Genomic DNA, 23,048 nt, shown 5'->3' on the forward strand with positions numbered 1-23,048 from the left:
CGCTGAAAAACCCAGGTATCATAATCAGTGAGTGAAAACTCCAGACCTCAGGGGGGCAGGATTGGGCAGTCCTTTCCCATTTCCCTGCCCTTTGTCATGCCCAGGAACTGCCTCTGGGTACCATTTAAGCACTTTAACGGCCATGACCCACGGACTCACAAATGAATCCCAGAACAGAGCAATTCACTGCACAGATGGTTCCTGACCTCGATTATTTAAATTTTTAGACTCCCAGGAGTGAGTGGCCACTTTAATGGCCCTGCAATATTATATAGCATATATATATATATATATATATATATATAAAGGTAAAAAGGTAAAGGCCCTCCCGTTGATCGTCGATTTGCTCGAGCGGGCCCAGTAACGTCTCCATTGGAGACTTTGTTGTTACTGTGTCTGGCATATCGGATACTCTCGGTAGCTTGCCGGGCTCTCCGAGAGGGGCGGAGAAATCGAACTCGCGTCGGCCATGTTGGCTGCTTGTAAGGCGAACGCCCTACCCGCTGTGCTATTGCTCCAGCCATATGTATATATATATATATATATATATATATATATATTACTTTTTTTTGAATCACTGTGTGATAGACCCTTACAGACATCTTATACTATTCATAACAAGAAATATAAAATAAATTATCTTGAATCTGCCCATGGGACAGGCATGAGTGGTGGTAAGAAATTTTAAAATAATGGTGGTAGAAAGGTATAATGGTGGTGAGATAGGTGTTGAAATATTGAATGTAATAAATTATTGTGAACAATTTTACGAAAATAATATTGAAAATTATTTTTAAAGTTCAGTATCTTTAAAATCAACTTGATCATTGTATAATTGAAACCCAAGCACAAAAATTTGTAAGTCTACAATGTACCATCAGGTGTTTCACTAGTAAAAATTAAAAACAAAATAATATCAATGTATCAATGAGACTGATGTCTGACAAATTGTGCTAATGGTTCTCCTCTTGAAATCAGGAAGGCCTGCTCTGACCATATGTACCTACCTATAGAGTACTCTTCCTCCGATAGTGACCAGGTTAGAAAAAACACTAAAGTCAGTCATGTTTGGTGGCCATGATTGTATGTTCAAGAAACCTACAAAAGATAAGAACCATAAAAAAATTTCAGGTTGCCATGTCTCAGTAATTACATTTAATAGTGATTCTACTTAAAATATGATTAAAATTCATAAAAGGAAGAGAGATAATTAAAGGGAGGTGAATATTATTATTTTTGAACCATTATTTTTCTTACTTATTTGTCATATTCAGTATTTATTCAGAGTTTCTGAACTATACAGAGGTAATAAATATCAAAAGTAGAACGATGCCATCAGCAAAGCAGAGGTGTGTAGTTGCCGACAGTCTATCTTCACTCCCATTCCTTCCCATTCCAGTTGTCGCATAATGTTCTTGAGGGTGGCACTGAAGACTTCCGGTGAAATGGTATCAACTTGCCGAACCCCTTTCTTGATGTCGATGATCATTTCCTTGTAGAATGGTGAGATCCTGGTAGTGAATCCGTAATACAGCTCATGAAGGATTCTGATGTATTAAGTTTGAACGCCCTCTTTGGCTAAGGCTTCAATGACTGCTTCAGTCTGAACAGAATCAAAGGCCTTCTTTAAATCAATGAGCATTAGACAAAGTGGCATCTGGAACTCCAGAGAAACCTCGATGACCTTGGTTACCGTGTGGATATGGTCAATCATGCTGAATACTTTTCAGAACCCGGCTTGTTTGCAAGGTTGTTCTTTATCCAGTGTTCTGCCAGTCCTATTCAGGATGACTTGAGTGACCAGCTTGTAGACGACAGACAACAGGCAGATCAGGCGATAGCTGCCAATGTTGTGATTTCTCCATTCTTGTACAGTAGAATGGTTCTGTTGGTTTTCCATTGGGACAGAACTTTGCATTCGGACAGGCTGTGTGTGAAGAGTCGAGCTAGTATATTGATGAGTACTGGTGTCAGATTCTTCAAGTGTTCAGGTCTGATCTTCTCTGGGCCAGGTGCTATTCGCTTCTTTACTGACGAAATGGCGTGTTGGATTTTGGAAGGGAGAATGTTGGGCATGACATATCCATACTGCACAATTTAGTATATGGGCATTTGGACATGACTATAGAAGAGATTCAGAATTTATGGATAATCTTCATTGCCCTTCTGGAAGATGTGATGCAACTACACCACCTCCACTTCACTGATGACATCGTTCTAATAACACCAAACATTAGCCAAGCAGCACAAATGCTGGCCAACTTCGACCATGAGTATGGAAAGGTCGGACTACAGCTGAATCTCATGAAGACAATGTTCATAAAAAATGGAATCGTTCCTGATGCTCCATTTGCTCTCAATGAAATAAACATCTCCAAATGTAGCAGTTAGTTATGTGTACCTAGGTTGAGAACTCAACATGATGAACAACCTGGCACCTGAGCTGTGCAGGAGGAAGAGAGAGGCTTGAAACACCTTCAAGAATGTTGAAGAAATAGCAACGAGGATGAAGAACCTCTGGCTCCAGGCACATCTTTTCGATACCACTGTTCTTTCTGCATTAACACATGCCTCAGAGACCTGGGCCCTATGAAAAACACGATGAGAACGCTATTCGGGTCTCCCAAAGAGGAATTAAAAGAGCTATGCTTGTAGTATCACGACTCATTCAAATGAGAGAAGGAATCTGGAGTTCCAACTTCCATCAATGATCAAGAATCAGGGACACTGTCTCGTTGGCCAAGATGTCAAAAATCAGATGAGCTGGACATGAAATTCGATTTGAAGACAACCACAGGAGTAGAACCCTTAGCGACTGGATTCCACAGGATGTCAAAGAAATGCATGGCTGCCCACGTACAAATTGGTCAGACTTCTTTGTCAAGATCCTGAACAAACATTTTGAGGCTCTTCATGTTCGTGGAACGAGCAGTTGTCACTAGGCTACACTAGCACGTGACAGGGATGAATGGAGACAGTACTGGTGCCCAATCAAGCAAATCGATGAGTAATGGATATTAAGTGATCAAGAAAATTATCTAAATAACGAGCAGTAGGTAGTCCCTATCTCTAAGACATAGAAAATTATGTTAATAAAGACAACAGAAACTGAGAATTGGTGTTTACCACAAAGCTTTCCTTAGAGGAAAATGGAGGAGGGAGACACTGCAGCAATGGTGGAGGGAAGTGGACAATGAAGGATGTGGTGCAGGAATGTGTTATACATGAAATCTTATCATTAAGAGGATTGAGAACTATAATAAAATGAAATTTAATAAAACCTCACGCCTAAAATAAAATTTAGGAAAACATGTTAAAAGTTTGGAATACGTCCCTTTTATTATTCTTTAAAAAGTATAGATTAAACTTTTCTAACTTTTGTGAAATTCTTTATTACTCAGTGTGGAAACTTGCAACATTGGTTATGTCTAGTATATATCTCTATAATTATTGCCATAAGGAATTTACTTACATACCTAATATTCCTATGTTCATTTCAAATTATTTGTTAGTAAAATTTCTGGTTCATATCTATGTTCCACATTACATTTGTTTATTTATTTATTTATTTATTTGTCTTTTGAATCACACCCTGCAGTGCTCAGGAGTTACTCCTGGCACAGCACTCAGGAGTTACTCCTGCCAGTGCACAGGGGACCAGATGGGATGCGGGGAATCGAACCTGGGTTGGCCCCATGCAAGGCAAACACCCTACCTGCCATACTATAGCTCCAGCCCCCACATTACCTTTTTATAACAGTCTGAACAATATTATGTGCCCAATAAAGTACGTGTCAAAATAATGCCACCTACTTAATTTATATATGACAGAACTGGTAAAAATGTAAACAGGAAAATATGCATTTAAAGGTTCAAATGAGGGGGCTAGGGGTATATTAAAGCTAGGTAGGGCTGAACCTTGCAGAGCTGAACCTGGTTGAAACTGGGTTCAATCCCTGGCAACCCAAATGATTCCCTGATTCATCCAGGAGTGATTCCTGAGCACAGAATTAGGAGTAAATCCTAATTGCCACTGGTTGAGACCCCCATCCCTGCTTCCCCCCTCCAAATGATTCAAAAGTTCAGCCGACAATTTCAGAAACAGTAACTTCAAAATTTCAAGGTAATTCTTCTTTATATTCCATGGGCCATTAAAAGATATACAAATGGTAAGGAATAAGATATCTATCATTTAAAAGAGAATGTATTTTTTATAATTAGAATTTGCTATAAAAATGCTTATCTAACTACAATCTTATGGTTTGCTTTCAAGAAAACAATTTTCACATAATTCACTGTTCAATAATTACAGTTTAACAAATTACCTGTTATCTCTCGAACCGTCCGAAAGACATTCAATTTCTCTGGGTCTATGGCCTCTATTGCATTATAAGGATCCCTAGAAAATTAAAAAGAAACACAAACAAATATAAAATTATGTGTAGGAGTACAAATAAGTGAAAGATGATAGTTCTTATTCAAATTCAACTTTATCAACGGATAGCGTACCAATACCTTGTTTAAATTTTTCTGTTATAGATATGGCCGGCCAAGGTTCGATTCCACCGCCCCTCTCGGAGAGCCTGGCAAGCTACCAAGAGTATCTCACCCGCACGGTAAAGCCTGGCAAGCTTCCCGTGATGTATTTGATATGAATAACACAATAACTACAAGTCTCACAATTTGTTGTGAAATGTTACTGGTGCTGCTTGAGCAAACCAGTGAACAACTGGAGGACAGTGCTACAGTGCAGATATGCAGGTGGAACTTTAAAGATTCCTTGAGAAAATTTTTGATGACATTGAATACTGTCATTATCAAATTCTATTCTAAAATCTGAAGGATTGTTCAAATTGACTACTGAAAATTAACCTCAAAATGTAGCATTTTCTTTTGCTAACCATTTTATTTACATTTTTTAAATGCATTCATATTTTGGAAAATACAACAGCTAAAAAACTTGTATTGAGGACAATTATTATTTGAGCTCCTCAAAGAATTCTAAATTGTTAATACCATCTCAAACAATACAGGAAAAATAAAAATGCATGCACACTCACAAAATCATCCTTTTCTGCTATATCTTCATATTTACTCATGAATGTTTGTACTATTCATAATATTCAAATGGCAGTTTCTAGACATAGAGCTTACATGTACAATCTTGTTCTTCCTGATTCATTCATATTTACTTTGTAACACATGAACTACTGGTTTCAATCTACATGAACTATAGTCATGTTTGAAATATATAAATGCAATACAAATTTACAAGAGTATACATTTTTGAAACTTGAAATGCTGCATGATTTTATGCATTTAATTCACACCATTTACTAGTGATTCAAGCAACACTCACAGTTTGGCTTTATTTTGGGTTTGGGGGACACATTTATTAGAGCTCAGAGGCTATTTCCAGCTCACTGTCTCATGGTTACCCTGGGCAGTGCTCAAAGAACCATAAGAAATCATATTCCTTTTTTTAAGGAGTACATAACATTATTTATCATTTTATTTGTGTTGTGGAGAGTTGGGGTCACACTTAGCTGTGCTTGGGGCTTACTCTGAGACTCTGCTCAGGCTAATTTCTGATGGTGCTCAGGGGACCATATGTGGACCATTAGGGATTAAACAGGGTTGGCTGCATGCAGCACCTTACTCTAGGTATATTCTCCTTTGGACAAGTAATTTTATAATTTTACATTTTTTCTTTTATTAACTTAAGAAAATATTGTATGTGCTAGGAGATAGCTCAAAGGTCTAGGGCACTTGCTTTTCTGGAGGGTGGCCTGGTTTGCTCACTGATAATAAATACAAAAATTTTTTAGTGATGACCAAGCAATGTGCTGGGAGTAACTCCAGAGCCTCACCATGTGTGTCCCCAAACAGAAAAGAACAAAGAAGAGAAAGATGGAAAAAAAGGATTGGTTGTTTGTTTCTTATTTTGTGGCTATACCCAGTGGTTCTCAGGATATTCTCTGGTCTCTGAGCTCAGGGATCATTCCTGGAGGGGTTTAGGGAACCATATGGGGTACTGGGAAGTAGAACACCAGTTCACCACATGGAAGGCAAGGAGAGCTCAGGCCCAAAGGAAAATAATTTTTTTTCTTAACCTGGACAACTAGAAACCTCACATTAACATACACTTTTTAGGAAATATAAATTATATTTATTAATCATTTGTTTCCATTTTATCAATGCACAGAATTTTGTGGTTGTTTTTCTATGAACATGTAATTTAGCAGTCTTTGTGAATCTTTTTATACTGTAAATAAACAATAGCTATTTTTTGTAGCTTAACCCCTTTCCAGGGACTTAACTACAAAACTCACCCCCAACACAATGAGAAAACTAGAAAAACAATAAGGAAAAATGTAGAAAACCACCAAAGATGATGAGCGAAAACAATATCACTGAAGACAAAGGAAACTAGAAAATTCTCAGACAGTTCCTTTAATGACACTAAGATGAGGATATTCAATGCATAAAAAAAAATTAAAAATGATAGCACAAGCTAGTCAGCAGAGTACAAAAAAGTATGAGTGTCAAAATTAAAAGCTATTTTAGTCAGAAATGACAGAATAGAACCTGAGCAATAGATTGAGGAGATCCAATGAGAAGGAGGAAACTTAAAAGACAGCAGATTGTGGAAATAAATCTGAAAAGAAATGAACAGCATACTAGAGAACTATGGAGTGAGTTAAAGAACAATATAAGAATCACTGGAGTTCCCTAAGAACAAGAAGATAAATAGGAAGAAACACTCATTGACAAGAGCTTTCCAGAGTTGAGGATTACAAGCACTAGGACCCAAGAGGCCCTAAGGGTCCCAGTACACTAGAGCCAATCAGGAAAACTCCGAGACTCATACTCAAGATGACAAATCTAAAGATAGAAACAGAATGTTGAAAGCAGCAAGGTCAAAAACTTAACTTACATACAAAATAATGCCCATAATATTTATAGCAGATCTTTCAAATGAGACTCTACAAGCCAGAAAAAATATGGAAAGATAGAGTACAAAACTCAACAAACTGAACACCTCACCAATAAGGCTATCCGGGTGGGTTATCATTCAGATTGGAAGGAAACATACAGAGTTTCATGGACAGGCAACAGCTCAGGGAATTCATAGCCTTGGAACCAGTTTTGCAAGAAGCATTAAAAGAGCTTCTTTAAGGGACAAGAGAAACTTCCCATCTTGTGGTATTGAATATGCCACTCACTTAAATTGTACAAGATTAAAAACATAGCAGTTAACCATCACAAATTGACTTCTACTGATTTATTTTCTAATAATTTTATTTGCCATTCTTTTAAGTTTTTGGACCAAGTAGTATGAAAGACTACTTTCTATATTCCTGCCAAAGTGGGGAGAAAAAAAAGTTTAATGTAGGACAAGAAAGATGTGTTCATTAATACCATAAGGTTCAATTACAAAATAGGGGCTGGTACAATAGCACAGCAGATGGGGCATTTGCCTTGCATGTGGCCAACCCTGGTTTGATTCCCAGCATCCCATATGGTCCCCTGAGCACTTCCAAAAGTAATTTCTGAGTGCATGAGCCAGGATTAACCACTGTGCATCACTGGGTAAGACCCAAAAAGAAAAAAAAATAATTTACTGCAATAAATTTTAGATGTTTGAGTTGAAAACTTAGTTATTAAATGAGATAAGGAGCTTATTATATTGTATTACATGATTTAAATTTTCTTATTGACACAGGTTAAAATCATATAGCAATTAATAATTACAAATTGATTTGTTGATTTATCTTCTGTTAATTCCGTTTGCAATTTCTTTAAGTTATATTGGAGCAGCTATGACTGGAGCTATAGCACAGTATGAAGGGCATTTGCCTTGCACGCAGCAGATCCGGGTTCAATTCCTTCGCCCCTCTTTGAGAGCCCGGGAAGCTACCGAGAGTATCCCGCCCACATGGCAGAGACTAGCAAGCTCCCTGTGGCGTGTTAGATATGCCAAAAACAGTAACAACAAGTCTCACAATGGAGATGTTACTGTTTCTCACTCGAGAAAATCAATGAACAATGGGAGGACAATGCTACATTGCTATATTGGAGCAAGCAATATGAAATAAATTTGTTATATGCCTGCCAAGGAGGTAAACTGGGGGATGGCAGGTACCCTGGGGACATTGGAGATTGGATTGGTGTTGCAACATTGTATGCCTGTAAGAATTCTATTATGAACAGCTTTGCAAATCACAGTATCTTAATTTAAAAAAATTTAAAAGCAAATATATAAATAATATGATGAACACTTGGTTTAAAATTTAACAAGGTTATCAGCCTATCAAGATATATGACCAATCTTGAGGAAATTTCAATTTGATTCTCTTGCCATCTACTCATTTTGGATTTAGCATCTTGCAAACACTCCACTACTTTCAATAGCCTTAATTTCTGGAACCATCTAGATTTGCTTTCCCAACAGAGTTTCTGGCATATAAACCATCCCAAATATTCATCTTTTTGATTGGGGATGTGGAGTACGACCATATCTAATAGTACTCAGGCTATTCTTACTTGGCTCTGCACTGGACATTGCTTCTGATAGTGTTCAGGGTATACCTTGTGCAGTCCTGGGATCAAACTGGAGTCTCCTATATATAAAGCAAGTGCTTTAATGTCTGTATCTTTCAGGCCCCACCAACCCACATCTTAAGATGTTACCTATATTAAATGACTCTTTTAAACAAAGAATTGCAATGCTTATTGTGTAATGCTCATTTATCAGAGCATTCTATAGAAGTTTTGAACAGTAGATATTTCTAAGATTAGAGAAATACTATAAATTTACTTCTTTGTAGTTCACATGTATTTAAGATTTTCCTCAATTTAATATCAATGCCTCTCAAAAAAGGTGAAGTTTAATATACATGAAGTCTAATTTACCTAATTGAGTAAACTAGACTTCATATGAAATAAAATATTCTTTTCTTTGTTGATTACAAAAATTAATTTCACTGTATGAGAAAAATCGTATTGCTTTTTAAAAATATATATATATATATACATATATATAGTATAAAGAGAAAGTATCATCTCCACAATAATAGGAGAGATTCAGCAGTTATTCTTTGATAAAAAGCAGTGTCTAGACCAGCTCTGGTCATGCAATCAAATAATCTGTCTTTATCTAGAAACACTCAAAAATTCAGGGCAAGCACAGAATAATGGGGTCAGTTCAAATCTTTACTGAGAAAACTTCCAGATTTCAGGAATGAAATGAATTCTGTGGTGTTCACCTGAAGCCTAATGGACCACAGAAATTTTATATACTTAATTTTTGAGATTCAGGGCTCTCATAAAATAAGTTGACAGATTCCCACTTACCAACTTCAAAGTCCCTCTAGGGAGTGTCATCCTACAGTCACTTAAAATCTATGGTACTGTAAAATTGAGAACTTCCCCAGCTAAACCCAGAGCATGCTAAAAGTACATTATGTACACTCTGTCACTATGTTTGGTGATTTGAAATAAAGCTCAGGATGAAAAAACAAAAACATATTTTCAAGATTCCATTGAAATCATTTCATTTTTTTTTCTAAACCTGTTTTATTTATCCATGGTTGGTCAGAACTGCATTTTATTGTCAGTTCCCATTGGGATACAACCTGGCCTTGATTTGATGAGCATTTTGTTAATCCATGTCTCCTGCAGGGAGAGCATGTGCTCGGATACTGAGCTCTCATTGTGGCAAAGAGTATTTTTTTTTTATGATTTGCTTTGGTTTAGGTTTTTGCTATAGAGCCACACTCTGCAGTATTCAGGATCTACTCTTCACATAATGCTTGGTGACTGTTAAAGATAGTGCTAAGAAAACCATTCAGTATTAGAGGTCAAACCTAGGGTCCTTGTATTCAGAGCATGCCTTCCAGACTTTTGAGTTATCTCCCTGGCTCCTAGCTCAGCAAAAGCTTAGCCATCAGTAGATCACTTTTGAAGGTTCATGTTCCATCTATAGGCTCACAATTTGGACAAGGGTGTAGTTCTTCCACCACAGAGAAATTAGCATATTTGTAGAGGTGTATCAGATGTAAAACAAATGGGAGATATACAAAGATGTTAGTACTTTCTTACTCTAAGCCAAGAAAATTAAATATATTTTGTTATATTTGAGGGGACCACCAAGTGGTGGTCATGGGGCCTGGGTGTTTCTCCATGCAAAATTCATCCACTCAGTTTGTCAATTCAGTGCTAGAGCCTGAAGATATGGTCCAAAAGGGGCCCCCTGGTTCAAGAGAACACCAGGGTCACTGGAGCAGTGCTTAAGGATCACCTAGGACACATCAGATCCATGGGTGCCCATACAGTACAGTCTTGGGCAACCTGAAGATGCAGAAAATACTTTAACTGGATGTAATTCTATAGTCAGGGTACTTTTATTTGAATGAAAAGAATTCCTCACTTCTTTTTTTTGTTTAACAATGTATGGTTGCTTATTTCTCATTGGAGTTGCCAGCTAGTTTTCCGTGTTTTCCTTTCCCTTTACTTCCTGCATAAACTTACTTCTAATTTTGATTTTCATAAATTCAAATGTTCATTACACATATAAGCTAAGCATGTTCTTAAATACACATTTGATTGAACATTATTTTTCTTATTTATTTTATTAATATTTAGAAGATATGTGGCTCTTAGAAAAGATGAAGTCAAGAACTTTACATACAAGTGGTACAATATGGAAAGTATCATGCTAAGCGAAATGAATCAGAAAGAGAGGGATAGACATAGAAAGATAGCATTCATCTGGGGGATATAAAATAATAAAATATGAGATTAATACCCAAGAATAGCTGAGAGCAACACCAGGAGAATTACTCCATAACTTAGAGGCCAGCTGGGTATTCTAGGGGAAAGGACAATTCAGATAGAAAGGGGAACACCAAGTGGAGGGTGTTTGGAGGATCCTCCCAGGAGGGGAGATGCAGGTTGAAAGTAGACTGGACTGAACATGTTCGCCACTCAATGCCTCATTGGCTGATCACAACACCCAGGAGGAGAGAGAAAACAAAAGGGAATGCCCTGCCACAGTGGCAGGGGGGGATGGGGGGATGGGAGGATGGGGGGGGAGGGATATTATCCTGGTGGTGGAAAATGGGCACTGGTGGAGGGATGGGTATATGATCGTGGTATGACCGAGATCCAAGCACAAAAATTTGTAAATCTACAACTGTACCTCATGGTGTTTCACTAATAAAAAAAATATTTAGAAGATAATGGCTTCTATGTAAAATGGAATGTATTTATAATTTTTATTTCACAATTAAAAGAGAAGTGTTAAAACGCTTAATATATAAAAGAAGGATGCTGCATCTGATGAAACACAATGCAGAAAAGTCATCTTTACTCTTATGTTCATTGCAGCAATATTCACAATAGTCAGAATCTGGAAACAGCCCAAGTGCCCAAGAACAGAAAAGCAAATAAAGAAACCATGGCAAATCTACACAAAGGAACACTAAGCAGTGGTTAGGAAAAATGAAGTTATAAAATTTGTTATTCATAGATGGACATGGAGAATATAGTATCATACTAAGTGAAATGGGTCAGAGTGAGAGGAAGAAATGGAAGAATTAAACACATTAATGAGATATATACATATACATATACTTGTACATGTCAAATATATGAATATATATGACATAATATTTGAATAGTACCCAAAGACAGTAGAAATAAGGGTCAGGGTAATGGTCCATATAGGAAACTTGTCATAAAGGGGAGCAGGACTGCAGGTAGGACAGAAAAGGGATCACTATGACAATGATAATTGGAAATGATCACTCTGGACAAAAATGAATGCTTAAAGGAGCTAAAGACATATCATAGTAAGCTTTAAATAGCAGTATTGCAAACCAAAATGACTCAAAGGAAAATAATAGACAGAGAGAGAGAGAGAGAGAGAGTATTTGAATTGAAGGGCCAATAGTTAATGATGCAAATCTAACTGAATGTATCCTATCTAAAATTGAGAGCACTACCTAACTACAGCAGATTTTTGTCATCTAGTAATGTGTCCTGTGATTTAATAAGTTTACATATTTTCAAACTATATTTAAAATCTATTTCTTGGGAACCAGAAAGATAGTACATTGGACAGAGCAATTGCCTTAGATGTTTCCAACCTAGAATTTCAATCCCTGGAATCCCATATAGTTCCTGAATATTACCAAGGGTGATTCCTGAACATAGAACCATGAGTTAGCCCTGAGCATTGTAGGAGTTTGGACCCCAAACACTTTCTCTCTCTCTCTCTCTCTCTATATATATATATATGTGTGTGTGTGTATGTGTATGTCTCTCTATATATGTGTGTCTATATATACATTTATGTGTATGTATATAGTGTAAAGTTCCTAACTTATTTTGTACTCTTTACACATAATATGCATATGTATGCATATTATACATATATATGTGCACATACACATATATATATATATATATCTTGGGTTAACTGTAACGTATCTAGGGAAGAAAGTAAACATATGTAATTATAACACTTTCTGGAAGTGACCCATAATAAAAGCACCTTAAAGTAAAGTAATGTTTTATGAAATAAAATCTAAAGGGGTATATTGAATGGAAAGCAGCACCTTGCTTTATTTCTCTTGCCATTCCTATGTGTACATATTTATTTATAATGTGTTAAATTATATTGCTTCTAGAAATAATGTGATATATGTTTAGGGTAAAATTAGAACTGACATATATAGTATCTTTCTTCAATATAGCCTATAGAATTACTGTTTGGGGATTAACTAGTAATATAAAAAAAGAATTCAAAGTTGGTTGTTTTTCCAGCTGAAACCAGCATGCAGTTCTATAATGAAAAAGCCTATAAAATAGCACAAATTTTTATTGCCAAAATGAAACTCCTCTAGCATATTTCCATGCTAGTACTAACTTCCTAACATGAGAGCAAATGACACAGCAGGGCAAAGAAAATTTTGAAGAGCTCAAGGTAATTTCAAATTAGAGCTCTTTTATTGTAGAAATACCTTTTGTAAAAGATCTTATTAATTTTTCTTTGAACAAAATAAGTTAGGAACTTTAACAAAAGTATCCACCTCACTCACCAATATTATTTCCATAAGCATAACTAAAAACATGTCAAGTTTTTTGAAAATAGAAAATGTCTTCCAAATATATTTTTAGATTTTATGTATTTTACATATTTTAGAGTTAAACAAATCCTAAAGTCAAACACAATATCTACCCCCAAACTTTGATTCATAATCACTTTTTACAAGCACTACTTTATTATCACAAATTGAATGTGGTATTTAATGTTATTAAAGAGCATTAATATAAGGCAGAACTGTTCTGGATCCACAGAAATAAAAAAACAGAATTAAAGGATACTTTAATTGTATGAAAAAAAAAACAGACCATTGGTGGTAAATTTAATGTAGTCTACATAGCTATTCATACATAATGATGCATACAAACAAACAACATATTGTAATGCCATATCATTTCTATAATTTAAAATAAATTATTAAACTCTTTGCTGCTTAAAATAATTTTCTACCAAAATTTAGTACTGACCCATGAATGCCTGTGACAAGGAAGATCAAATTCCCATTGATTTTGGTGCAGTTTATAAATTTGTCAATGTTACTGGAATCCACAGTCTGAGCTGACATCAGTGATCCCGTCCCAATGCCATCACAAGCTGTAGAAACAAAACTCACATTTAGGAAGTTGAGAACTTCTTATTCAGCCAATTAAAGAATCATTATAAATAAATTGTTGTCTAGCAAATAAATAATTCATTCATAAAATATTTACTACTGGGAATTCTTTATAATATTTTCTGTACTATAATCTAGTGATCATCACTCGTTATAAAAATATATATTTTATACCAAAACTCAAAATGCACATGTAACACATACATCACTTAAATCACTTAACTTCCCGTTAGTCGTCGATTTGCTCGAGCGGGCGCCAGTAACGTCTCCATTTGTCCCTGTCGCGTGCTAGTGTAGCCCAATGGCATCTCTTCGCTCCGGGAACATGGAGGGCCTCAAACCGATCGTTCATGACCTTGACAAAGAAGTCTGACCATCTGGTAGGTGGGCGGCCACGCGGTCTCTTGACATCCCGTGGAATCCAATCAGTAACAGCTCTAGTCCAACGGTCGTCTTTAAATCTCATTACGTGACCAGCCCATCTGATTTTCGACACCTTGGCAAATGAGACAGCGTCCCTGATCCTTGATCGTCGACGAATGTCAGAACTCCGGATTCTTTCTCTCAATTGAGTGAAACGTGATATTCCAAGCATAGCTCTTTCTATTCTTCTTTGGGAGACCTGAATGGCGTTCTCATCTTGTTTGCGTAGGGCCCAGGTCTCTGAGGCATATGTTAATGCAGGAAGAACAGTGGAATCAAAGAGATGTGCCCGGAGCCAGAGGTTCTTCGTCCTCTTAGCTATTTCTTCGACGTTCTTGAAGGTGTTCCAAGCCGCTCTCTTCCTCCTGCGCAGCTCGGGTGCCAGGTCATTTGTCATGTTGACCTCTCGACCTAGGTACACATAGCTGTTGCATTCGGAGATGGTCGTTCCATTGAGAGCGAATGGGGCGTCAGGAACAAGGCTGTTTCTCATAAACATTGTCTTCGTAAGATTCAGCTGTAGTCCTACCTTTCCACACTCACGGTCAAAGTCGGCCAGGATTTGTGCTGCTTGGCTGATGTTTGGTGTTATTAAAACAATGTCATCAGCAAAGCGGAGGTGGTGTAGTTGCCGACCATCTATCTTCACTCCCATTCCTTCCCATTCCAGTCGTCGCATGATGTTCTCGAGGGTGGCACTGAAGAGTTTTGGTGAAATGGTATCACCCTGCCGCACCCCTCTCTTGACATCAACGATCACTTCTTTGTAGAATGGTGAGATCCTGGTAGTGAATCCGCAATACAGCTCACGGAGGATCCTGATGTATTGGGCTTGAATGCCCTGATTGGCTAGGGCTTCAATGACCGCTTCCGTCTCAATAATCTTATCTTTTAAAATATCTTAAGGCCCGGGGCTTAAACTTCATATTGTATACCTTTTTGTGCATCTTTTGTGCCTACCAGGTCATCATACTTATATTGGTAAACCATTAATGTGTGCTATTGATGCTAAAATGATTGTTATGCTAAAGCATAATTATGCTTCACTTAAGCATAATTTTTTAAGATTTTCTACATTTAGAATAAAGCATACAATTATTTCTGAATTCCTATCAAAGTGGATACTCATTTTTATGTGGACTATTTTAGTATATATCATTGAAAGCCAATGAAACACTATTATGACAGTTGTATTTTTAGGAAATTGCTCAAAGACATGAAAATTGAGTTTTGGTTGTAGAAATAGTGTTCTTTGAAAGGATTAGTCAGTCCACTAAACTGTGAATGAAGACTTTAACTTAAGTACTTCTTTAAATTAAAATAATCTTATTTAAAACTCACCTTTTGGGCAAATATCTGTGCAAGGTTTACACATTTTAATTCCATTTTCTTCTACTTCCATCTTGGAACTAGGGCAGGCACGTACACAAGAACTGGAATCGACTACAAAGTTATCTGTTTTTTAAAAAGTAAAATATTAAAATTAGCAATACTGTTATTGTTCAGAAAATATGCTTAAAATAAAATTATGTATGGATTTGAGAATGGGTACTAACATTGTTAGTATACATGTCTCTTCCCCTAAAATAATTATTTACTTAGACACTTCAGTCTGAAATAGCATCCTCAGATATCCAATTCAATATGAGGGTAGTGTGTATTAACAACTAGTATTTGTGTGATTACTGCTCCAAATCCTGAATTGCTCCTAAGAAAGAGTGCATTTCTTTTATAGACTGAGAAAACTACATGACATTTAGTTTGTATTTTTCAACAGTTCCACTTCATTTCATGTCTTGATTCAAGTTTTAAATCTAAAAAATACTTCAAGTTACAGAAACCACATACACACACAAGGCTGAAATTCAACTTTTTTTTAGATCAAAAGAATGTACTTCATAACCAGGAAGAAATATAAACTGTTTTCCATCTTTAGATAACCAGTCCCCAAGCTATCATACCCCATTACTTATTTGAAGAGGCAAAATGAAAATAGAAAAGAAAAGAAGGAAGGGAGGAAAGAAGAGTGGGAGGGAGGGAGGGAGGGAGGGAGGGAGGGAGGAAGGGGCATCAGGCTAGCTAATGCATTAGAAGTGGTATGTAAAATAAAGCAGGGACAATTTTTATTATCTGATCTGTTGGTAAAAATTTTTATTGCACCTGTTTGGGAGTGCAATAATCAAGGAAGGTTACACGAGGGCATCTTATCCCTCCTAAAAGACAAGTTATTGGGCATCTCAAAATCTAGGACCTCTTATAATGAAGACATTGAGAAAGCACAATATATTCATCCCCATACTTCGTCCTGAAGTCAACAAACTTCTACATCTGAAACATTGCTTCTGACTTTATATTCTGTAGCACGGAAGGTTTCTGACCCTGGGGTCAGGTGAACAGAGGAGGAAAAGCATGATGCGGCTTCAGAATAGAGTATAAGTAGTTTTGTTTCATTGAGTCATAAAAACCAAGAGACTCCATGATATGGGAAAATATATAGGATATACATATTTATATATAATTATTTTAATCATTATAACAGTGACTAGTGTTGTCATTGTTTTCAATTGCTTGGTTTTAAGTGCTATCCCCGGCTGGAGCAATAGTACAGCAGGTAGGGTGTTTGCCTTGCATGCGGCCAATCCAGGTTCGATTCCCAGCATCCCATATGGTCCCCTGAGCACCACCAGGAGAAATTTCTGAATGCATGAGCCAGAAGTAACCCCTGTGCATCGCCGGGTGTGACCCAAAAGCAATAACTAACTAACTAACCAAATAAATAAATAAATGCTATCCCTCTGATCTTCATTCCCTATCCTTTCCACCCTTTTAATGATTGAGAAAGTGAGAGGGGAAAATAAGATTTTTACCTCCTACATTTTGCAGAGGATAAAAATTCTAAAAAACTAAATTATTATTTTATAATCACATGACTAGTGGACGGGCTGGAGCGATAGCACAGTGGTAGGGCGTTTGCCTTACAAGTGGCCAACATGGCCGACCCGAGTTCGATTCCTCTGCCCCTCTCGGGGAGCCCGGCAAGCTACCGAGAGTATTCGATATGCCACACACAGTAACAACAAAGTCTCCAATGGAGATGTTACTGTGCCCGCTCGAGCAAATCGACGATCAACGGGAGGGCCTTTATGACTAGTGGACAAAGTCAGAAGTTATAGTATGACAATTCAGTGATCCTAATGCTTTGCATGCTGTTGTCTGCACAAAATGAATAAAACCATAACATCTATATGTGCAAAGTCACCAATGTAGTCATTTTATCACCAACTCCAATAGGTAAAACAGAGAACTGTTCCCTCGTTTACTCTTTACAATGAAACTGACTTGAACACATATCAAGATGGAGATTATGCTGAATTCTGATGAACGTTAAGCAGATCATTTTAAATCCCCTTTATGAGTTAACAATTTACTAAATTGCCGTTAATATGCCCTTCATGCCCATGGTCATTGTTTAAGAATAGACGTGGTATTTAAAATTCTATATTATACTATAAGTAAAAAAAATAGAAAATGATTTTAGGCAGAAGTTATTGTACTTAGAAGAAAGCTTTATTCATGATGTAGCTTGCTTACCCTTAAGTAATCACTTTTTATAGCAACATTATGACAGGGCTATAGCTCAGGGGTAGAACATTTGAGAAACAATATTATGTGCAAAAACAGGGAATTATAGGAAAAAAGGAGATAGAAGACAATGACATAATAGTCACAAGCATGCCTCTTTTTAATGAGACTTAAAACCCATTATTTTACTTCTTTTGAAAAGTAATTATTTGTGAAATGGTAGTAATAGTACTCAGCCCCAGACAATTTACCATATTATTACAAATTTTAAATTAAAACACATTTAAATATACTTCTTTTTTATTATTTAAAATGATGCTTGAATTAATTTGACGTGTTTTATCATTTTACTTACGTGGACACTTCTTGACACAGAATGCTCCGTATGTGTACTTTGCATTGAAGTTATGTTCTAATTGAAAAGTGGTTGGATTGTAGACAAAAGTTTGGGGACACTGAGTAACACACGCTCCACTGTCATTGAAATTCATGCAGGCCTGTAATATAGCAAATATTTGTTTCATTTAAAGATCACTTCCAAAATACCTGCATAAGTAATACTGCTGCAAACATTTCTTCAATTATCTGTGTTCTTTTCTTCTTATGCATCAAGTTTACTTTTTTTAATCTGAAAATGTGAATATTTTAATTATTTCTGTTTATTTTTAAATACCAATTTGTTTAGTGTTTTATATGAAACTATTTTTCCAATGTCAGTAAGTCTGTCACTAATAGTTATTATGTTCAAATTATTCGGTACTTATACACTAATTTTTTAAACTGATAATGTTCAAATGTTCAAGGTAGGTAAGATCAAAGAATGTTTTGGGTATTTTGTTTGTTTGGTTGGTTTTGTTTGCGGGCAACACCTGCACTGGGTCTGTGTTCATTGATCACTCCTGGTGATGCTAAAGGATTCTGTTGGTGCAGATTAAATTGAAGTCATATGCAAGTAAATGCCATAACCCCTATACTACCTCTCTGACTCCAGAGAAAAATAGTTTAACTCACAATTCTTTATGCTGAAGCTGCCACAGATTAACAAAATTCATACTTCTATAGGCTGGACTTTCCTTTGACCTGTGGTTTTTGTCTGACGTGATATAGTAAACACAAACATTGCCATTGTACAGTGAGAAAACTTTATGATGTTCATTTAAACTAGGCTTTGAGAAGGTGACTAAGCAAGTATAAATTCAGAGACATTAATGTCAAAAATATAAAGAAGTAGCAAAAGATAGCCATGATTGATATAATGCCTTTTCCTCTATAGCTTCTTCATGATGACTTAGTATTTAATAAAAGGCATTAAGTTGGAGAAAAACATTTCATTTCTGCTGACTTACACATTGGAATGGAGACCTAATTTTGTTCATATTTTAAAAAATACATTTTCAATGAATTAAAAACAATTTGCCACCTGCGAGTCAGATATCTGATATAAAAATATAGCGTATATATCAGGGTATAATTAATAAAGGCGATGAACTAATTATTTTAATTAAAGAATTAGACCTTCATGGGAATTATTTAGACTTTTGAAAGCAAGCTAATATAAAATATATTTTACATTATCCTCATAGGCTCTTTGTATGGTTATTAATAGGCATTAATTTATTCTGTTTCCACAAAACATTTTCATCATCAATTGTTGTTTTAGTAAGTGCTTTATCACAAACATGACAATTCCCTGATGATGATCTACTAGATGCATAATCAGAATGAGATTCACTGATGATACATTATTCACTAAGATGACACTTACCAGGAAGGATCTATTAAAAACCAATCTAGAAAACTCAGTAAGTTTTAATTTATGGCTATAAAACTTCATGGGTCCTCATAATTGCTTTACTAACATACTTTATGCAGTGTTGCACACAGATTGCTTGGCAACAAAAAGAACATAAGCCATCAGAATCAAACAAATTTACCTTCCAGATTGCATATAAAACAACCATGTAATTCACACCAAAGTTTTGATCTAGCTTTCTTGAACATTCTGTTCCAAATGCCAAGGTAGAATCACTGTACCATTCCATAAACATAATGAAATGATAATTCAGAAAGTCACTTGGCACTGTGCTTATCATAATAATGGAGCGCAAAGTTATGGCTATTCTTGATGTTCATTTTTTTAACTGTTTTGGAATTGTTAGTATAATTAACACCTGATATTCCAAATCAAGTTTTCATCCTTTGAAAGGTAATAGGCAAAGATGAAACTCAGCTTAAGACCTGCAAAGAATATATTACTTAAATTTTAAAATATTTTCTTGCTCAGTATTCAATTCCACTGGAATATTTCTTCCTCACTTTGTATCCAATATTTCTTGCTCAGTATTCAATTCCACAGGAATATTTCTTCCTCACTTTGTATCCAATTAAACTTCACATAATTAAATGAATTATAAAAATTCTTGGGGGTGGAGCAATAGCACAGCGGGTAGGGCTTTTGCCTTGCATGCGGCCGACCCTGATTAGATTCCCAGCATCCCATATGGTCCCCCAAGCACCGCCAGTAGTGATTCCTGAGTGAGTGCAAAGCCAGGAGTAACCCCTGAGCATCACCAGGTGTGACCCAAAAAACAAAAACAAAAACAAAAATAAAAACTTCTTATAATCAATTGCAATTTATGTTTGATCACTTTCATATTTAATAATTAAAATTTTCATTTCAAAATAATGCATATATATGTGTACTAACAAATGCATTTGAGTATGTATTGTATTTTTTAGAAATTGAAAAAAATTAATGTTCATTTTTAACAAAAATCTTACAGCATGATTGCTAGTTTAAATACCAATATTCTTCTTTTATTTTTTCTTTTTGGGTCACACCCAGCTATGCTCAGGGGTTACTTCTGGCTCATGCACTCAGGAATTACTCTTGATGGTGCTTGGGGGGCCAAATGGCATGCTGGGAATCGAACTGGATCAGCTGTGTGTGTGCAAGGAAAATGCCCTACCCACTGTGCTACCTCTCCAGCCTCCAATACCAATATTCTTACATATGAAATTGTGTTAAGAGAAGCTTACAGACTTGCTAGTACGTCTTTAAAAGAATATAAAGAACTATAACAGGTTATAAAATGGTAATTGAAAAGTATACTCAATAAGTTGTAAATATAATTTTAGGGAAGAAAAAGTGTCCTTTTCTAGAATAAAAAGCATACTTATTAACATTTAAATTGTTTTACTTGTGTGTAGGATAACATTGTTTTGTCCTTCCTGCATAGCCGCAGGTAGTTTAGGTTTATTGGGTTGCTCCCATCACAGTGCTCACATTTCTCTGTTTATCTGTAACTTCTTTCTTTGTGCTCTGTTGCCTTGTAAATATTGTCTTTTTCTTCTCCTCAAGTCCATTGCAGTTTATTCAGAGCAAGGTCCTTTTTGTATGGACACAAAAAGACAGTATATGTTATGCTTTTTTAATGTGACTCTCAGTGTTATTTTCCTTCTGGGCATCTGTTCTCTGGACCTAAGCCTCAGCTGCCCTTACTTCCTAGCACCCCCAAAAGCAGGGTCCCGATGAAGGACTGAATGGAATCAGGTCAAGCAGTAAGCTATGTGCTACCCTGGCATCGATAAGGGCTTCGCCAAAGTGCCACAATTCTTAACTATAAGTTAAGAGCTTGATCATGGACAAATGCTGTCATGATCCAAAAGTAATGACGATACTAGGACCCTGCTAGGGATAGGAAAGACTAATCTGACCTGAGCACTGTAGTCTGAGATCGGGATGACCCCATGAGAGCAATTCAATAAGCTTAATGAATCTCTTACTGTGTCCATACAAAATGATTAATATTATGAATGCTTATATGTTTGTTGGACAAGGAGAGAAGAAACACACCCATGGGATTCCACCCTTGTGTGGGTCTTCCTGCTGAAAGAGAATCTGTCCTAGAAGCAGCATCCCCTGAGGGAAAGAACTTTAATCCTATTAATTGTGACCACACCTACGTGTAAACCCAAATCCTCATGGTTTGGGGATTTAACTAGACTGTAAGAGTGGGCTGGGGGATCAAGGTCCAGTTCCAGAGCAAGGAGAATAAAAGGGGATCAAGGAGGACAATGAAGTAGCATGGGCGAGGAAGAAGCAGGAGGAGAATCAGAAGAGAATGGAGAGGAGATCAGAATAAAACTGCAACTGAGACCAACCATCCTGGCTCTCCTTCCTTTCTCCACCTGCCTTTGGCCTATCCCTATCCCTATCCAGTCCACACACAACGGCTCTAGAGCACCAAATGTGGGTGGTGAGATAGAGCCACCCAGAGAGCCCACTAACACACTCTTCTGTATGCGTAGTTTTTACACTTGTGTATTTATAAATATTATAATTTTGAACAATAATCTATATTTCAATAATTTTAATAATTTCACTTGTAAACAACATAAACTGGAAAATAAGTTCATAAATATATCTGCTATGCTGTAGAAATGTACACTCAAACACAAAATGTGGTGCCTGCACTCCAGAGACTCAGTAGCTATATGATAATTACTGTAAGATTTGGAAGAATAACATCAACCATTAAAAGACAGTATCTCCATACAGTCCTCTTCATATGCTCCACTAATGTTCACTTATATAACTTAAGATGAACATTGCATAAGATAAAATTTATTTCACAGAAACAATCTTAGTGAATTATTCTCCACTCGGTGAGAGAATGACTTCTAGGAAGGCAGAAACAACTTTCATAATCCCAATATGGTTCTTTTTCTAGTAAAGATGTTAAAAAACCATTGGACATGGTAGCTTAACAGGAGAATAAAAGGGAAAGTTCTCAAACATACAAAGCAGTCTGTATCCTTGGGTCCAGAGCAACCTCCAGCACATTCTCGATGGCAGCAGTCACTCACATAGGGTCCGTAGCACCGCCCATCACATTGTTCTGCACACACTGTCCGTGTCACTGAAGGAGACAGAAAAAGAGCCTCTATAAAAGTCAGTCACTAAGATAAACTCCTTTTTTTTAGGGTGGGGGGTCACACAGGGCAATGCACAGAGGTTACTCTTGGCTCTGCACTCAGGAATTACTCCTGCTGGTGTTTGGGGACCATATGGGATGCTGGGAATCGAACCTGGGTCGGCCGCGTGCAAGGCAAACATCCTACCCGCTGTGCTATTTCTTGAGTCTCCACCAAGAGAAACTTCTAAGATGAACTCCAGCATCTGAGAGAAGCTGAGTTCTGAAGTCTCTACTCTCAGTCCATTAGCAGCACAATTCAGCAGATATTAACCAAATGAAGTTTGCAAGTGGATCAAAATGAATGTACAAAACCTTCAATAGTAATGCATATAATTGATTT

General features: G+C 36.5%; 1 protein-coding gene across 5 annotated transcripts in view; it reads right to left on the reverse strand.

Annotated features, from left to right (window-relative positions):
- Positions 1 to 23,048, reverse strand: part of ERBB4 (erb-b2 receptor tyrosine kinase 4) — a 1,197,143-nt gene that overhangs the window by 338,178 nt on the left and 835,917 nt on the right. For all 5 annotated transcript variants that reach the window (XM_056111671.1, XM_056111669.1, XM_056111672.1 and 2 more), the window contains exons 6-11: positions 22,533 to 22,651; positions 18,085 to 18,226; positions 15,489 to 15,602; positions 13,579 to 13,705; positions 4,326 to 4,399; positions 1,008 to 1,098 (exon numbers count right to left, since the gene is read on the reverse strand). In XM_056111671.1, coding sequence (XP_055967646.1) covers positions 1,008 to 1,098; positions 4,326 to 4,399; positions 13,579 to 13,705; positions 15,489 to 15,602; positions 18,085 to 18,226; positions 22,533 to 22,651 — 667 coding nt within the window. The remainder of the gene's footprint in view (positions 1 to 1,007; positions 1,099 to 4,325; positions 4,400 to 13,578; positions 13,706 to 15,488; positions 15,603 to 18,084; positions 18,227 to 22,532; positions 22,652 to 23,048) is intronic.

This window comes from Sorex fumeus, unplaced genomic scaffold (genome assembly GCF_029834395.1).
Source record: "Sorex fumeus unplaced genomic scaffold, SorFum_2.1 ptg000014l, whole genome shotgun sequence".
Classification (NCBI taxonomy): domain Eukaryota; kingdom Metazoa; phylum Chordata; class Mammalia; order Eulipotyphla; family Soricidae; genus Sorex; species Sorex fumeus.